The sequence below is a fragment of the Arachis hypogaea genome, chromosome 1, assembly GCF_003086295.3.
Source record: "Arachis hypogaea cultivar Tifrunner chromosome 1, arahy.Tifrunner.gnm2.J5K5, whole genome shotgun sequence".
In the NCBI taxonomy this organism is placed as follows: Eukaryota; Viridiplantae; Streptophyta; class Magnoliopsida; order Fabales; family Fabaceae; genus Arachis; species Arachis hypogaea.
The window spans coordinates 3656556-3677016 of NC_092036.1; the positions used below are offsets into that span (position 1 = coordinate 3656556).

Here is a 20461-nt window from a genome sequence, read left to right on the forward strand (position 1 = left end):
TTCATAAAAAAGCTCCCAGCCTGCCATGCAACCACTAACAGGATCTCCACTAATCCGAAGCCCCAACTGATAAGCCACGTCTTGAAGAGTGATACTCATCTCCCCACACGGCAAATGAAAGGTGTGTGTCTCAGGTCGCCACCTCTCAACTAATGCAGAGACCAACGCATAATCATGCTCGAACTGAAGGATAAAGGCCACATGTTCAAAACCTGCTCGTCTAAGGAGCGGCCTGACTAGCTCGCTCGGCTGCGTGGGTATGCGTCGTCGCGTCCGTAAGACTCTGGCAGGCTATAAAAAAAGAATAGCCAATTAGATTAAATGTTGCAAAGCAGAAAACACAATAAAACAAAATATAAGTTCTATACCAATTGCTCAAGCCTTCCTGCAATGTGCTCTACCTTGTCTAGTGTACAAGGTGTCTTCGTAATCTCTTCGCAAATCGGGTTCTATCTCTGCACACAATGTACAACTTCAAAAATGAAAAGAAAAAATAACAAATAATTTCCACAATTCAACGACTAAATATTGGAAACTCACCTGCAGTCGACTGCAGGTGAAGTTGTTTCTGGATCGTTTCACACGTGTTACTGTATGGTTTAAAAAAAACCAATTTATTTTATACAAATGGTTTATTTAAAAAAATCGGTTTGAATAGACCAAATAACTACTTTTAAAATAATTTAAATTCTTTTTACGTGTTATTCCTAAATTCCTAACAGATGAATTTGATATGTTCTTTTTCTTCATTCATATTGACCAATTTTTCTTTAAATTTATCTGAACTTTTTTTTATTTAATTTTTGTCAAATATATATATACAAATTGTTTGAAAAAGTAAAATTTAGTATTCTGAAAAAGAAACAAAATTCACGGTTTTTTTTATAGAAATGACATAAATAATATTATCTGTCCTTTTTTGTGTCTCTGTTTCTATTTTCTTGATGAGTTTTGTTTTGTTTCCCATAACTTACATTTTCAGTTGCTTTTAAATTAAGCTGTAAACAGATTTTAAATTAAGTTATAAAAATATGTTCAATTGCAAATTTATCGTTAAATTAAATTTTATGGTAATCAATCAATTAACTTTTATTTTACTAATAAACTATTTTCATGCAAATTATTGTTGATTTTTCAATATTATTCTATAAATAAATTATTTTTTAAGATAATAAAACTATAATTTACTTATCTAGAAATTATGATTTCACTATCATGCACGTTTTTGTGTTTTTATTTATCAACTAGAATTTATTTTTTAATAAAATTAGAATTTATTTTCAATAAAACAAAAGTATCTAATCAAAATATTAATTTGGTCTCCTTAAATAATTGAACATAATATTATTAATTTTGTTTACAACAAAAATTTTTAATAAATTTTTTCAAAATAAAATTGATTCAAAAATAGAGAAAAAAAAGAACAACTAATGAAAATATTTATTTTGACATTGCCATCAAGAATAGGATAGCCATAGAAAAAATTCAACCAAATAAAAAAGACCTAACTCATACAATTAAACTACCATCATATCATCACAATAAATTATAACATCACCAACTAAAGAGATATATAACAAATATGAAAGAGATCATGCCAAAATTTCAACAATGTTCATGCTATCAAACTAGTCTACGTTATACCATAATTACATTTTTGTCTTCCATCACATGAAATTGCCATGAATTATCTTGGTATTTATGATCCTGAACATCAAAATGGTGTGATGACATAAATATGTACGTATTTATTAAATAATTTTCATCATTAAAAAACATAAATTAAGAAATACATTTGAAATAATAAATTTGATTAAGAAATATAAATAAAAGGAACATACCTAATTGAAAGTTTCATATTAGTTCTGAAAAAGGGATTGGAAGAGAACGAATTTTACGTGTGAAACGAAGAAGAAGAGAATAAAAGTAACTGTTTGGTTCAATTCAAACCGATTTTTTTAAATAAACCATTTATATAAAATAAATCGATTTTTTTTAAACCATATAATAACACGTGTCAGCCATCCAGAAGCAACTTCACCTGCAGTCGACTGCAGGTGAGTTTCTGCCTTAAAGCATAATAATCCTAAACTGAGAAATTTAAATTTAAATTTAAATAACATAATACCAACATAAATATTTATAACATTGCCACTTAAAATAAAATTATAATTTATTTATACTAATATGAAAAATAATAACACTTAAACCCTAAGCTAAAGTTAGTTATCCTAAATGAAGATTGAAATTACTAAATAAAAGTATATTATGTTAAAAGAATTAAAATTATACTAATATTATCTTATTTCAATTCTTAATTTCTATATTAATTTAATCTAATTTTAAATACTAATTTCTATACTAATATTTATACTGATCTAACTACACTAGTTTAAAAATTTATTCTATTCTAAATCTAACTATAGTAATTTAAATTTATACTAATCTAAATTGATTTTCTATATAAATTATACCATATACTATCCACAAAGCTTTTTGCAAATTACATTCATTCCAACCAATTCAGTAAACTTGCAATTAAAATCAAGGCGTATATATATATCCAATTACCTGAAGCAGCAGTTACACCAAGACCATCTTTGCTTGGTATGATCAGTATAGTTGAATCTCTTGAAGAATGACCAACATTTTCATTCCTTTCCACAGAATCTTTCTCAACACTATCATCAATCTGAACCGTTTTATTCTCTTCAGTGTTGCTCCCATCACCGTCATCAGCACCTCCATTGTCATCCAAAGATATCAACTTATCATCCTCAGCAGTCTCTCTCTTCAACCTTGAAACCCTCTCACACAATTCAATGAACTTCCTCTTCCTATACGCCTCATGGGCGCCATGGCTCTCCTCCTTCCTCAATCCATCAATCCCACTCTTGTCAGCATCCCACTTCTTTTTCTCTTCCAATAATCCGCACTTCTCAGCTTCCAATTCAATGATCCTCTTCATAAGATCCTCAACAAAACCTCTCTGATCATCCCATTTCTTCTTCTCTTCTAAGAGCTCAGACTTTTCAAACTCCAACTGCATGTTCCTATCCCTAAGAGACTCACTCACATCCTTTTCTTTCTCCAATTCGTCCTTCATCTCCAAACAATGCATGCACTTTCCAGCAACGCTCGAATCAGAACCGACATTCTCCTCTTTCTTAACATTTGCTCCTCCATTTCTGAACTCCCTGAGATGTGATTCGGGGTTCAACTTATCCAAGCTTTGGATACAGTCTTTCACTTTGAGGGACGCGATTTCCTTTTCCTTCTGTTGAATTGCCACGATGAGACGTGATTCCCTTTCGAGCAAGGCGCGTTCGACTCGGTCAAAATCGCGAGTGATGGTGGCTCGCAACTCGGACACGAGGGTGGGGATGGGGGTGTCGTTTTGGTTGCTGTGAGTGTCGTTTTTGTTGGTTTGAGCAGCCGAAGCCCCTCGCAATGAGACCGAAACGGTTTTTGGGGTTTGGGATCGGAGAAACATGTGGGAACCCGGAAAAGACGAAGCTTGAGAACAAAGATTTATTGAGAATGAGAAGGGAGGTTAAGGGTGGCGGAGAATTGTTTTCAATTGAATTTGATGGCGCTAAAAAAAATAAAAGGCTTGTGAAAGGGAAGTGGCAACTGGGAAATGGGAATAGTGTGGGAAAAGTTGTATTTTTTTTTATAATAAAATTGTTTCTTTTTTTAGCTTAGTGAAAAGTAAATTATCAACTATGAAGACACATGATAATCTGGTCTGGTGGAAGTTGCAGCGAATTACTTGGGATGCCCTGAAGACACTGACATTATAATTAGCTGGAAGCCACGAATTATGCTTTTCAAGTAATTATGTATTTTATAATTAAATTTTTATTAGTTTTTTTATAAAATACATTAATTCCAAAATATTTACTTTAAAAATATTTTATATTTTATCTTATATCAAATACATAAACGAATATTTTTTAAAAAATTGTATTTTAAAAAAATTAAAAATATTTAATTAAAAATTTTAATCTCATATCAAAATTCAATTATAACTTTTTAAAATATAACACTTATACCAGAATAGAAACTTTTCTTGATGGAGGGATTTTGTGCTTTGACTGCAATTTACAACTGCTGATTAACAATTTATTTCACGGTAATTAACGATTATTAAAAAAAACTTAAAATTAAGAATGATTTTTAAAATAAATTAAATCTTCTTCTTCATAATATTTGATTCTTTTGCCTCTTAGTTTAATCGGTAATTTAATATTGTTTTTTAAAAATTATCTAAATAAATTAAATAAGAGGTAAATATAAATTTGGTGTTTAAAAGAATCTGAATAGTCATAGAATAATTTTAAAATTTGACAAGCGTGTTTCTAAGTTCGTTAGAACATATTTTCAACGTCAAAAACGCTGAGGTGGCCATCAAATTTCACTCATATGGCATGTCTCTTTAGGTAATTAGCAAATTGTCTTTTATAATTAGTTTAAAAATTGAAAATCTCCAATCTTTTGTTCTAAGGTCTAATTTGGAAAAACAACTTAATTAAGTTACTTTTGAAAAAATAACTTAAGTAATAAATAACTATATTAAAAGTAACTTATAAATAAGTTATTTTGTATTTGAGTTTTTAATTTTAAAAGTGCTTATTTTATAAAAAATGTGATAAAAAGTAGTAGTATTATGAGAGAAATCATTTTTTTTAACTTTTCTATAATTTCATAAATAGCTTTTTAGAAAGCTGCAATTTAATTTTGAAAATTGCACCAGACATTAATACTACTACTTTTCATAAGTCAAAAACTTAAAAAAGTTATTTTTAAAACTTCTCAAACGGACCCTAAGTTTTAGGGTTAAGTACTTTTTTCGTCCCTAAGATTTGAGACTAAAATCAAAATCGTCCCCAACCTTTTTTTGTTATTAAAATCATCTTCAACGTTACAAAACATTATAAAATCGTCCTTTTGTCTAAAAATATTATTTTTAGACAATTTTACCCTTAAACAAAAATAATAAAAAAAATCTCCACTTCACATCATCATCATCCCTTCCCACCTCCTCCCTCTTCCTTTCTTCACCACCATCACCATTGCCACCATAGCCATTCATTACTCACAACACTTTTTTTTTTCTAGTAACAACAATAGCCCCAAAATAAATTAACATCAACATTCACAAAATAATCAACAAAAAATTTAGATTAAACAGTAATTTAATAATCATCAATTACAATTTCAGTTTTTATATCCAAAAACAGCAAAACAACAGAAATTTAAAAAATTAAAAAAATAAATGATGTTTATGTTGTTCAAATATTAAAAAAATAAAAAGAAAAGAAGAACGACGAACAGCTTCTTGAAACTTCGTTCGAAGTTCCAAAACCCCACCACTACTATTAACCACCACCACCACTGTAACTGTTATGGGTATCAAAATCTCTGAAATTCTGTGGCTGGTAGAGAAACAACGAATTACTATTGTTGTTGTTGTTGTTTCCCAAAAACATGAATTAATGGGTTATTCAAATGCAAAGTAGAAGAAGATTGTGGATCCATGTAAGCATGGTAATGGAAAAGGAAAATGGAAAAGGAGTTAAAAGAAGGAGAAGAAGATGAAAAAGAAGAACTATTGTTGATGACAATTACTACACCAAACTTCATCGTCATCAAACCAGAACGTTGTTGTTCTTCCTGCTTCACTGCGGAAGAAGAAGCGAATAAATAGGGCGGCGAAAACGGAGAGAAGAAGAATTGGGGTTGGGATTGGAGATGAAATTTTGAAGAGAGGGGCATGAGGAAGGGATGGGGGTTACGGGAGTGGGGGTGGTTTTTTTTTTAGTTTTTTAATATTATCTTTAATTATTTTTATTATTTATTAATGGTGATTTGGTAAAAAAAATAAAATTGAAGTAGAAAAAGACGATTTTATAACGTTTTGTAACGTTGAGGATGATTTTAATAACGAAAAAAGGTCGGGACGATTTTGATTTTAGCCTTAGACCTTAGGGACGAAAAAAAATACTTAACCCTAAGTTTTATTAAGTTGGAAAATATGCCTCGACCTCTTTTGTCACTACCGTCTGTCACCTTCCTCCCCTTTCACGGTTGTTTGCCACCTCCCTCCCCTCTCACCGCCGAGCTCATCCTCTCACTGCTTTTCCTTCTCACTCTCAAGGTCACCGCAGAAACCGTTGTCGCGCGCCTGTCACCCAACCTAAGGAGATCGTTGTCACGTGCCTGACCCAGTCCAGGAGAACGTCGTCTTCGCGCGCTTGACCAACAAAGGAGAACATCATCATCGTCTGCCTGACTCAGCTTGAGGAGAACGTAGTCTTTGTGTGCCTGAGGAGAATCGTTAGAGGCAGAATCGTCGTATCATACGTAGAAGCATCACCTTCGTCGCGTCAGAGGAGAATTGTCTTCATTGCAGTCCAGTCTTTGTCGCCACCTCCAACAAAATCGTTCTTCGTCGCCATCGGCCACTCTTCCTTCTGGTAAGTCAACCTCTTCGCATTTTATCTTTTGAATATGAACAAAATTAAAACTAGATTATGCTGAATTTTTTTTATTAATGGAGTTAATGAATGCTGATGTCTGATGAACATAATTTGTATTCCTAGAGTTGCTGCTGAACTAATTTTTTTTATTATTCTTCAATTTTTGTTTTTTGTTTCTCTTTCTGAATTTTTTGTTTTGTTGTTTAGCTAATCAAATTATATAATAGAAATACAATCATTGAGAGGATCATAAATTGAGAAAGATATGACTCTAATTTTTAGACCGATAATGATGATAATGGTGATGTCTGGAACAACAATAGAAGAATAGGGAGACGAACTCTAAAAGGTGCAAGATAAACTCAACATGGAGGAGACTAACTTAGGACAAAAGAATTGGGAATTTTTCCGGCTTGTAATTATTTAATTAATTATAAAAGACAATTCAATAATTAGTCAATGAAATATGTCATATAATCAAAATTCAGTGGCGACTTCGATATTTTTGTCATTAGAAATGTATTGCAGTGAATTTAGAGACACGCTTGTCAATTTTTAAAATTTTTTAAAAATTATTTTATTGATATAAAAAATCAGAGACCATTTTATCAGCGTTAAAATCTTTTAAGTATCGAATTAATATTTATTTCAAATTAATAAATATAAAAAATAGAAGAATCAATTATTCTGAAGAGCCAGTATATTAAACAATGTTCAGTTAATGAATAAAAAAGAATAGAATACATTTTTATTCTTTTATAAATTAAAATTATAATTTATATACACTATCTACTTATATCTTTCAACAAGTTTAATAATCCGTGCCATGCACGTGATAAGATTGAAATTATAATTTTAAGTTGTTATGTTAAATTTTATTTTAATTATAATAATTTAATTAATAAAAAATAACTTGTATGCGTTATTTTTCTTTTTTTAATATAGTATTAATTGTATTAACTATAAAATAGTTATTTAATCTACTTTTTTCAATAAATCAGGCATATATATTCAATATGACCATAAATAATCTAGTAATACTTAAATCTACCAACAAAGTTTTATATGTTGGTTTACTGTGAAGTAAGAAAATATCAAAATCAGCTCAAAATAAAGAACAAATTAATAGAGAATCCTAATGCAGAAAGTTTTATAATAAATAATAAATAATTTAAACATACAGAAAAACAATTCAATGCTATCCTTTGATACCTGCAAAATATATACATGAAACAACAATGTATCAATGTTTGTATATAAAATTATATGATTAACGTAATTATAAAATTGTTTGTCAAGAGAATAAAATTATACGAATTTTAATGATAATTTTAATATTCTCAAACTATTAATGTACAATAAGAATTAATCTATTAGTTCCTAGAATTTCTAAATTTTTTTAAGTGATAGTAATAAATTTTAACAAATAAATAGATTTAGTAAGACATTTTGTTATTACCTTTTTATTATAGGCTCTCAAAAACTTCTCTATATACCACATTCATCGTGCAGTTATCTTCCAAGTGTCCATGATCTTGTAATAGCACTCGCATACCATCTTTACTCGTTACCTTTGATAACGCAACATACAATTGACTATGGGTGAAAACTGGCATTAGAAGGTAAATTTCAACTTTCGATAGAGTTTATCCCTGGGACTTATTTATTGTCATTGCAAATGACATGATAATTGGGAATTGTCTTCTTTGAAACCTGACCGGCAATGTTTCATTATTTGGAATTAGATTTAGTCTTGGGATAAGAACAATACTTTCAGCTTTGTTACCAGTTAAAGTCTTGCATTCTATCACATGATTTCCCATTCTTCTAACTTGCATTCTCGTTCCATTGCACAAACCATTAGTTTGGTCTATATTCCGTAGCAACATAACAGGAGCGCCAACCTTCTAAACCAACTTGTGTAGTGGTAGACCTGAACAATTCATTCCATTTAGAATCTCCGGCGAGAAAGCATCTAACTCAAATTCCATATTTCCCTCTTCAGCACACACAGAGTCTGAACTTAAGTAGACTCTTTCTTGTCCAGGTAATCCTGCAGTCATCTTGTTGTTGACATCAGTGACACAATCCAAAGTTGGTGCAATAATTGCTCTATCCTTGAAATAATTTTCAACGGATAAATTGGATAACATATCTGGATACACGAAATCAATAAGGTCATCTAAAGCTATCTCAGAGTTCTCAATCAAAATGTCAGATGGTATATGAACGATCGATTCACCATCTATTGTATCGCCAGCCAAACCATCACCAATTTTGAGTAGCCATTCTGTAAAATTTCTGAGTTCTTGTATGTTGTTGTTTTCACCTTGTGACAATCTCATGTTTTTTGTAAGCTTCAAAACCTTACAGTTATGCCACAAATATGAAGAATTAATAGAAGACTAAATTATATCTTGCCTTGAGCCTCTGGGAATCACAGGTAAAATTTGTCTAAAATCTCCTCCGAGAACAACAATTTTACCTCCAAATGGCAAATGAGCATTATACGAATCTGAACACCTTAAGATGTCTCTGAAGTATTTGTCTAAAGCTTTATAACAATACTTACTTATCATTGGAGCTTCATCCCATGTGATTAATTTGGCCTTGGATATTAACCTTGCAAGAGGACTTCCCTATTTAATGCTACACAAAGAATCCTCATTTATGGCCAAAGGAATTTTAAACCATGAATGTGCAGTTCTTCCATTAGACAACAAAAGTGCAGCAATCCTACTTGAAGCAACATTTAAAACTATACCTCCTTTAGACCTAATTGAGCATGATATAGTTGACCATAAGAATATTTTTTCACAACCACCTTGACCGTATAAGAAAAAAAGTCCACCCATATTACTGCTAACAGCACCAATTATTTGATCGTATGCAAATTTCTTCTCATTAATTAGCCTTTCTAAATACCCACTTAGTTCATTCGCAAGAGCATTAACGTCAAAATAATTGAAACAATTGACTATTACGACTTATATATATATATATATATATATATATATATATATATATATATATATATATAAATAGAAATTATTTAATTTCAATTTTAATTCCATATAACAAAACAGTGGTTTTCAAAAATTATGGAATCTTTTTTTGACATATGTATTATGCCATACGTATAAATTATACGGGTTATTATATAAATTCATATATATGCATAACAAAACAGTTTAATATTATATATTTTTTACATTAATTATATGTCAATATTTTAAAAAAAGAAATAAAAGAAGACATATATAAATATGTATAATATTATTGCTATATATGAAGTAGTTTTATATTGCTTTAATTATAGAGACTTATTATAATTATATAAAATTTAATTTGAGGAAATAATTTCCCTTACCATAAATAATATACTAAAACTGTTAGTATATTATCTTCTTTATGGTTAATTGAATTTATCAATGATTTTCTCGTGTAAATCGTTATTACCCAGTTTTTAATAATTACTTAATATACAAAATTTGAAATTAAAAATTGTTATTACTAATTCAATTAACTGGTTAATTAAGTAATAATTGTCAAATTATTAAGGTGCAAAATCATTGATTTACTCAATTGATTTTCATATATTATTTATATTTTAAGTAATAATTTAAAATTATATTATTTATCCAGTTAATAATACTATTATTAAAATTTATTTTTTGCATTGATTTTTAAATTAATTATTAAATAATTATTTTTGTTAAGATATTTGTTTATAAATTATTTCAAATTATATTTTGTTAAGATATTATTATTTAGATTATTACTCATGACACGGGTATAATTTCATTTTATCCAATTATCAATTATAATTATATGGCACGGGTGTAATTTCAATTTTATCTACGGATTATTTTCTGTAATAATATACGATATATTATTTACCGTAATAATTTGATTTAATTAATTTCAAATTATTTACGTACATAAATGATTAAAATATATAACATAAATATCGTAATTATTATAATTCTATGATATAATTATAATTAACATATTTTATCATAATTAAATATTGATTTGATATAATTATAATAAAAATACTTTCCCAAAATAATATAATCTACTATTATTCATCCACTAATTATTTAGCAATAAATCTTAATATGATTTTTTATATCTCCACTATGAAAAATAACTACTTAGATATATCAAATAATATGTAACATATTACTACTTGTATAAGTTAAGGCACAAAGACAGGATTTAATTAAGGTGATTAAAACTTTCACCAAACAGAATATGACCTCAATCGAATAAAAAAGGGTACTCAATTTTGCATTAATTAGCTAGTCGAAGAAATAACATACTCATTCATTATTCATGTTTCATTATATTTTTTAAATAATATATAGAAAACATATATCTTGTGTATAAAAATGTGACTATTAGTAATTTTATTAATAAACTTTTTTTAAACTATTACTAATTTCAATTTTAATAGAAAATCTGAGGAAATAATTTCGCTTGCCATAAATAATATACTAAAACTGTTAATATATTATCTTCTATATGGTTAATTGAATTTATCAATGATTTTCTCGTGTAAATCGTTATTACCCAATTTTTAATAACTACTTAATATACAAAATTTGAAATTGGAAATTGTTATTACTAATTCAATTAACTGGTTAATTGAGTAATAATTGTCAAATTATTAAGGTGCAAAATCATTGATTTACTCAATAGATTTCCATATATTATTTATATTTTAAGTAATAATTTGAAATTATATTATTTACTCAGTTAATAATACTATTATTAATAATTATTTTTTGCATTGATTTTTAAATCAATTATTAAATAATTATTTTTGTTAAGATAATTGTTTATAAATTATTTCAAATTATATTTTGTTAAGATATAATTATTTAGATTATTACTCATGACACGGGTATAATTTCATTTTATACCAATTAATCAATTATAATTATATGTCACGGGTGTAATTTCAATTTTATCCACTGATTATTGGCAAATAAATTTTATTCCAATTATAAATAAAATCTGTTTTTTATTGGTAAATAAATTGTCTTTAGGTCAACGATTTAATATATGTGTAGGTTCATGTTTTGTCAAATATAATGAAAATACAAATAAAGAAATAAAAGATAAAAATAAACTTAATAATATCTGACACTACTTCATTTTATTAAATTATTTAAAAATAGCACATCTACAAAAAATAATCGTAATATATAAATTGAGGCAATAATTTAAAATTCTATAATTATAATTTAATCAAATACTAATAGTAAAACTAAATTACCTAAACAATATTGAACCTATTCTAGTCCTTAGTCACGTATAGTATAGAATAATTCTTGTAACGACAACCAACTGAAATAATATCGTAAGTTTCAATATTCAGAATTCGTGCAAAATCAGACCATCCACTTGTTAGATAAGCTTCATCATCCGCTATCCATGCAATGCAGCAAGGTATATAATTGCCACACCGAGAAACCAAACTAACTATTATTCCCCTCAATGGCATTGTATGCATGCAAAAGAAAGCTGGTAATTTCTGAAAAAAATCAAAATATGTTAAAAAATTATTCTAATAATGAACAGCTTAAACTAAGAAAATTTAAATATATTACCAATGGTTGAAATTGCATATCTGAATTTGTCATGAATTTAGCAAAACTGAACGCTTACATCCTTCGGTAAAGTAGAGACTATTGCCTCTTCTTTGAACGCTTACATCCATGTAGTTGGAACCCGAATCAGTGAAGACAACTCGATGAGGTATTTCATGGATGTGATGCATTGTAAATGATTGTGACAAAAGACAATCGAATTGGAACATTAGACGATAAGAATAACTTAGAGTAACAACAAATAAAAAATTATCAAAAGAATAATATAATAGAGTGAGTATATAAAAAATATTATAAAAAATTATAAATTGTACCTTAAAAGGATCAACTTCAATAAAAAACGAAGAATACATTCTTATTCTATGAAGTAGTAAAAAAAAACACTAAATATAAAATTATGAATTGACTCTCAAATTTAGATTCATGTACCACAGGAAAATACTATATATAGACTTTAGTAAAACAAAAATAAAATGTAAATTATCTATTATTAAGGTAACTTTTTAATAATGCATTAAATTTTGATTTGATACAATTATAATGAAGATATGTTTCTAAATTAGTATAATTATATATTATTTATTAAATATTAATTACAATATAATTATATTAAAGATATTTTTTATAAAATAATTTAGAAAAATTATTTGATATACGTGAATCGGGTAACAAATTAAAGATTTATTATTATTATTATTATTATTACTATTATTGATATTATTATTATCATTAAAATTATTAAAAGTATTTTTAATTGATAATTGATAAATAGTTTAATAGTGCATTAAATATTGATTTGATATAATTATAATGAGGATATGTTGCCAAATTACTATTCTTATATATTATTCATTTAGTATTAATTATAATATAATTACAATAAAATAATTTAGAATAAAAAAAATTTATTCATTTTGGAGGATAAACGGAGGCATGAAAGATCGACACATTACATTTAGTAGTTGGAGGAAAATCCAGTTTTAATATATTAAGTAGATTTGTTGAACACAAACCATAAAGGAACTTAAAATTAAGAAAAATATAAAGAAACGTATTACTAAACAACTCCTAATAAACAAAATTCATATGCAATTAAAATCAAATATAAAATTGATTTTTAAGTATCTTTCCCGGTAATCCTATTTAATATTTTTCTATTTGGTTATTTTCAATATCACTTACCTTAATTTGATGCTATAATTGATTAAGTATATTTACTAGTATTTGTATGCTTTACAAATTTATTAAACAATAAAATCAAAATACGCGCTGCTCCACGTACGTTGATTACACGCGCTATATAACATTCCGCGTATATCTAACTACCAAATTTAAAATATTTGTTTCCTTCTTCGTTTTCGATATTTTGAGATTTGGTTGTTCTTCTTCTCGCGCGTCTTCTCTCCTTCTTCTCCATCGTTCTTTTCCTCTCCTTTTCTCACTGGTATGTTCTTCGTTTACGTTACCTTTTTCTCTCTCTGCAACTCGAGCTTCGTTTTCTATTTTGATTTGTTGTTTTCTGAAATCAAAGTTTGAACTCGTTTTGAAGATAATGGATCATTCAACCTCAGATTGTCAGTTGAATCCAGGCGAAGTGGATTATGAATTTAAATCTAACGAAGTTCCTGAGGTTTGATTTACATAGGATTAGTATGAATTTTCTTTCAGTAATTTGTATAGCATTGTGTAGTTGAAAAATTGCTGAACATTGACTATGAAAGTAACACGTTAACATGAATTTGTCGATTCAATGTATTAGTTGTGATTAATTACCTGGAATTTATAGCAGACGCTCGGGTGTAGATCAATTCTTCTTTGGGTGTATTTTAGCTAGAAGTGTGGGTGTATCTACACTTTACTGGTTTTTTGTTATTTTAATTGAGTTGTTGTTGTTCAGGTGTATTATATCAGACATGATTGGGTGTGTTTTTAGTTTTTGACATGGTGTATTCTGCAGCCTGTGTATTTACAGTTTATGGCTTTAAAGGTCATTCTGTATTTGAGTTGTTGCGGTTCGGGTGTATCATATTAGACATGATTGGGTGTATTTGAATCATATCTATGGGTGTATTCACAGTTTTGACACGGTGTATTGTGCAGCCTCTCTCGGTTGTTGATGACGAGCTTGTTCCGAAGGTCGGAATGACCTTTACCATCCTTGAAGATGCTGGAAAATTTTACAGGAACTACGCCAAGGCTGCAGGTTTCTCTACAAGAATTCGGTGCACAAATAGGAAGGGAAACGAGATTAAGAATCAACTGATTACATGTAGCAGAGAGGGAAAATGGAAATCTAAAATATCTCCGACCGAGAAGACCAATCCGACAGCCGATTTAAACTGTCCTACAAGAATTTATATACACACATTGAAGGATGTCGGTGCTTAGATCATTTCAAAGGTTGTGCTGGATCATTCACACCCCTGCTGTCCAAGCAAAGCAGAGATGCTCAAACAGCACAGGGAACTAAGCATGTCCATTCGTCGTACGATAGAGAATAACGAGGAGGCCGGTATCAGACCAAGCAAAACCTACCAATCATTTGTTGCGGCTGCCAGGGGTCACCGCGAGTTAAATTTTATCAAAAAGGACGTGAGGAATTACATTACCAGGGAAGTGCGGAATGTTTCCGAACAAGAAGATGCAAAGGAATTCGGGAAATATTTCTTAAGAATGAAAGAGAAGAATCCGAATTTCTTTTTTGAGCTCGAATTCGAGGAGGATCAATCGATTAAGCTGGCTTTTTGGGCCGATGCAAGAAGCAGAGCCGCCTTTGAGTATTTCGGAGACGTCATTTCATTCGACACCACCTACAATACAAACAGGTAACAAACTGTCCCTGTTTATGATGCTAAATTAATTTATTTTTACGAATTCGCGGCAGAGGTGTATATTGGCTGTTTCATTGGGTGTATTCGAAGCATTTGTTGGGGTGTACCTAATGATTTTGCATTCTGGACCATGGTAATTTGTTTCAGGTATAATTTGGTCTGTGGTTCTTTTGTCGGGGTGAATCACCGCGGTCAGTCAACACTTCTCGGATGCTCTTTGATGAAGAACGAAGAAATTGAATCATTCAAATGGTTATTTCAATGCTGGCTTCGTTGCATGGGAGGAAACGCTCCGAAAGGGTTTCTCACCGATCAGTGCGCATCAATGAAAAGGGCTTTAGAGGCCTGTATGCCAACAATAGTTCACCGCTGGTGTATTTGGCACATCATGAAGAAGATTCCAAGCAAATTAAACGGGTACAAGGGACATGCTGATATCGAACAAGAAATGAGCCATGTTGTTTGGAACTCTCATAGCAAAGACTCATTCGATAGGAATTGGAATGATTTTCTGCTGAATTTTGGTCTTGCGGACAACAAGTGGCTTTCAGGTAATGTGTTTTTAAAATCTGCAGCAGAGGTGTAAATTGTATGTTCTCTCGGGTGTAGTTTACAGTCTGTGTTTGAGTGTATTATGCAGATCTGTACGAAGATCGTCACATATGGGTTCCTATCTATCTGGATCACCACTTCTGGGCAGGGATGAGAAGCACACAAAGGAGCGAGAGCATGCATTCATTTTTTAACAAGTGCATCACCCGGAACAGCTCGCTTATTCAGTTTGTCAAACAATACGATAATTGCCTCGGAAACAGGGAGCAAGCAGAGAGAGAATCAGATGCTGCAGATTTTCATACGGTCATACCGTGTTCAATCAAATCCTCCATTGAAGCTCAGTTTCAAGATGCGTACACTCATGCAAAGTTTAGGGAAGTCCAAGCGCAATTTAGAGGAAAGGCGAATTGCATCACCAGATTAAAGAATTCCGCTCTAGGCTATTCAATATACGAAGTCGGAGAACAAGTTTCCAACTCAATATTCAACAAGTTCGCTGTTACCTACGACTCAGTTGCAGTCGAGGTAAAATGCCAATGCTTATTATTCGAGTCGAGAGGGATACTGTGCCGTCACGCACTAAGCGTGTTAAGCTTCGAACAAGTAAGCCAAGTGTCCCCTAGATATATACTGGAACGATGGAGCAAGAAGGTAAAGAGGCGACACACACACATCAAGAGCAGCCACGACGAGCCACTAATGGAGCCAAGAAGCAAGAGGTTCGACCAATTGGTTTTTCGTTCGCAAAATATTTGTGAATTTGCCTCCAAATCGGAGGAGCTGACTGCAATTCTGCACCGTGCGTACGATAACGCCATGGCCGAGATGGAAGCATTAAAAGCCAAAAGGAAGGGGACATCTTCTTTATCCCACGAAGACGCCAACATGGAATCCGTTAACGAGCTTCAAAGCCCGCCAAGGATTCGAACAAGAGGACGTCCAAAAAATAGGCTAGGTTCAAAACTGGAGAAACAGATTGCAAATGCCACAAAGAAGAAGAAGACGAAAGTTTTAAGCGAGGTAAAAGTAATGCTCTTTAAATTTGTGGCGATTGAGTTTATTTTTCTCGTTAATAGTTTAGCTAATGTGTGAGTGTTATATTTAGATAAACCTGTTTGATGCTGCATCAGCGGCGCATTCAAATTGCAGCCAATATCAAGGACACGTTATAAATTATCAGTTCAGGGTACCAGCAGCAGGAGATAACTCTTTGGGTGTATAGTTTTATAGAATATGGGTGTAAAAGCACTGTTCTTTTTGGGTGTATTTTTGTTAATTCACAATTTATATATAGACACATATATAGATACATATAGAACAAAAGCTGTAAAAATTCGCAGGTTATGGGCGTATATTTCATTTGATGTTTTTCTTCATATTTTAGTACATGTAATTCATACATTTTGAATACAGCACAGACAGTTGGGTGTATATTTTATTCAATCTTGGGTGTATTATTAGACTTGCGTTGGGTGTAACAGTTTATAATTTACGTTTATATTGCCTTGATTTTTTGCTTCATATTTTACCACCTGTATACAGCTTTTGAATACATCACAGGCAGTTTACCAGCACAGATAGTTTAACTATGGGAAAAAATATACATGGAATAGAAGTTGTTGATAAATGGCAAATATTTACATCATTTGTTCAATTTACAAACTACCCAGCAGTTGGATTACCCAGTTTCTATATCAGCAGAATTAATCTGACAAAACGGACTCAATAATACAGAGGATGGCTTTGACAGCCTTATAGCACTACTCTCTCTAATTGCCCGATCTCTCTGTTTATTCATCTCACTGAATAGTATCCGGGAAGCATACTCCACTCTATAGTGGTCCACCTCCTCCTACAATTAAAAAGTATGTTATGTTTAAACAGAAATATTAATTCAGTAAAGTAATACAGAGTTATATAGTTCTAAAGACAGTTACCTGTGGCCAATTATCCCATTCATACTTCCCCTTTTTAATGTTTTCTGGCTCAATTAACTCAAGCCACTTCATTACGTAGATAGCGCAGTCATAGCTGAAAACGAAGAAAATAAATTACAAATCTCATTTAGAAAAGTTTAATGTTCAGAGTCACAAATTTATACCTTGTTTTTTGGCCTGATATTTTAACATATGATGCTTTAATTTTCTTCTCGTTCTCCCCTTTCTCCAGAGGTTTCCCGCCGGCATATGTTATCAATCTTGAAAATACATATCCCTTAAATACCAAAACAAATCAGTAATACACCCGAATGAATGGACAAGATACACCCAACTGAATGCACAATATACAACCAACACAACTAACGAAATAGACCTATCTATTAAAGTAAAGAAGACAGAGGCAACTTACAGTGAATTTATTAATGTCCTTTCTCTCATCGCTTGGAGCTTTTTTGTGTAGCGGGTCAAGTATTTGACATTTCCGCTTTGTTCTATTTATCAGCCATAACCACCAATGCCCCGAGTGGCAAACAGGAGCAAAAATCTGAAGGATTGCCACATTTCAACAGTGTGTCATTTTATTTGGCATATAAGTAAATAAGCGAACTAACAAATTTAGCAAACGAAAACTTACATATGGATGCGAAGTTAATTTTTTTCTATCTATGAAGGGAATGAAACTCGGGTAGGCTTCCACCCTGAATTCCTTTTTCATTTTCGGTGATATGAATTCCCCCTTTGGGTGATCCGAAAGTGCCATGCTCTGCAAGAATTGCGAAACAAGAAATGAAATACTGAAAATACACAGCTTACACCCAATCGAACCTAAACAATACACCCAAATCAATACAGAAAATACACCCAAAGTTCATAGAAGTAACACTTACCACAATATCGGGGGGGGGGAGACAGTATATTTCTTCCTGAAACCTCTTTTCATTTTTCTGGTTTAGGATGAGGCAGATGGCAGATACAATCTAGAAATATATGCCGAAATCAATTTTATATTAATAAACATTGCAGTTGACTTTGGTGTAAAAACATTAATGTTAGTCTAATATTACCTGAGATTCTATATCACTTTTTGCCTGGAGGGATGCAAGGTGCATTCTTATCAAAATGTATTCTCCTTGGCCAATCAGAGTGCACATCTCCTCATACTCGTTAGTATTTCCATCTGCGTCTTCCTTCAGTCTCGTCCCCTAGATGTAGCACTTTTGTTTCATATCATCTGGAATTCGATTTATTCCCCCAGGAGTTTCAAACTTTGCAGAACTTTCTCCCCTAGTCTCCCTCTGAATTTGTGGACTTTCGTCTTTTCCCTTCGCCGCATTGCTTGCTAATTTTTGGACCAAACTGTCTAATTGTTCTAGCATACTTGTAGTTTCTGGAGATTTTTCCCTTTCTGTCTCCTGCGTTGACGCCCCCTCCTGGCTTGAATCAGTCAATCCAAGGCTGAATGATGGCATCCCTGGATCTGTTTTAGGAACATAGGTTGCTATCCGTGCCATCATCAACAGGGCAGCAGCGTCTTCTGCGGCTGGATGACTGCGTCATGATGTATAAGAATAAGAGTAAGAATAAGAATATACGGATGATAAGCAAAGATTGATTTTAGTTGGAGCTGGGGGAAGCGTGGGTATGGTTTCTTGAAGTTGTTTGGGGGGTTCAGGAGTGCTGCACAGTTACACAAAATTAATCATGGCATAAAAAAAATTGATCAGGAACAATATACACCCAAACTGTTAGCAAATATACACCCAAACTCTAAACAAATATACACCCAATACTATTTCTTACGTTTCTGTAGTCCCTTCAATCTGTAGCATAGGGGTTGGTTCGAAATCTGTGTCAGTGGTTGTTTGGGATGCCGGCACAAAAACCTGGATCGGGACTCTAAACAAGAAGAAAAATGAAAGGTTAACAACGTATTTGAAAATAATAAGGTTATAAGGTTGAAATATTCTTGGAAAACTCACACTGCAAGCGCTTCCGACGGTGTTTGTTCCCTCACAACTATCATATTCAAATCAGTCGGAATCAACCTAAAATACACCCAAAGAAGGTCAAAAAATACACCCGAACAATTCAAAAAGAAGACGGGCTTTGTTTTTTGAGAACTTACATACTTGCAGTTTTTGCTTTTTTTTGCTGCCTTTTTTTTCTTGAATAAAATAATAAAGGGCTTTTTTTCTAAAAAAAAATATATATACAGAATTAGAAGTAGAAGGTAATAGAAGAACAAAAGTAACGGTTATTTGAAAGAGAAATTACATGCTCTGTGACGGCTGGTTTACACTACTCTGTTCTGTGCGTCCTTGAGAGGAAGGATCATCACTTCCCAAGTTCACAGCCGGTAGTCTAAACAGATTTCATGTTATTCAGACAAAATAAGATACAGGTATAAAATACACCCAAATGAATGCACGAGATACAACCAACCGAATGGACAATATACACCCAACAAAACAAACGAAATATACCAACTTAGTAAACAACATACATCCAACTTGATCCACAAAATACACCCAAATGGTTCACAAAATACATCAAAATCTCAAATAGTAACAAGATTTTATTAAATAATAAAGCTTCTTACGTTTCAGAGGACACATAGCGACCTTCTGTCGATCGCATGTCAGCTTGGTTCTCCCTGCGAAACAAGATACAATTATTAGCAAACAAAACACACCAAAATCTCAAATACACAGCCCAGCAAGACATACCCCTCTGCAGCAGATTTATCAACGTTTTTCCTTAGCCATTCATCGAGTTCATCACTTGATATTTCATATCTCTCACTACATTCATAAAATAAGATGTTAACAAAAATAATTACGATGATAGACCGTAATATAGCTTACGAGGTACTGTACCCGTCAAAGTATTGATCTTCTTCAGGAGGTGAATCCTCCACAACAACTTTTTTCTTTTTTTGTTGTGTTCTGGGTGGAAAAAAAAGAGTACCAATCAGAAATAAAAAATTAATTTTATCACAGAATATTATCCAAAGAAGTGCTTACTTTTTTGGTGTT

At 31.3% G+C, this 20461-nt stretch overlaps 1 protein-coding gene across 1 annotated transcript; it reads right to left on the bottom strand.

Moving 5' to 3' along the window:
• Positions 1 to 8389: 8389 nt before the first annotated feature.
• On the bottom strand, positions 8390 to 8827 carry LOC140175386 (uncharacterized). The gene has a single exon (XM_072203588.1). It carries the CDS (start codon positions 8825 to 8827, stop codon positions 8390 to 8392), a length of 438 nt encoding a protein of 145 aa, XP_072059689.1.
• Between the last annotated feature and the right edge of the window lie 11634 nt (positions 8828 to 20461).

Coding starts and splice junctions, on each gene's coding strand:
- LOC140175386 (XM_072203588.1), bottom strand. CDS start 8,827: ATGAGATTGTCACAAGGTGAAAACAACAACATACAAGAACTCAGAAAT.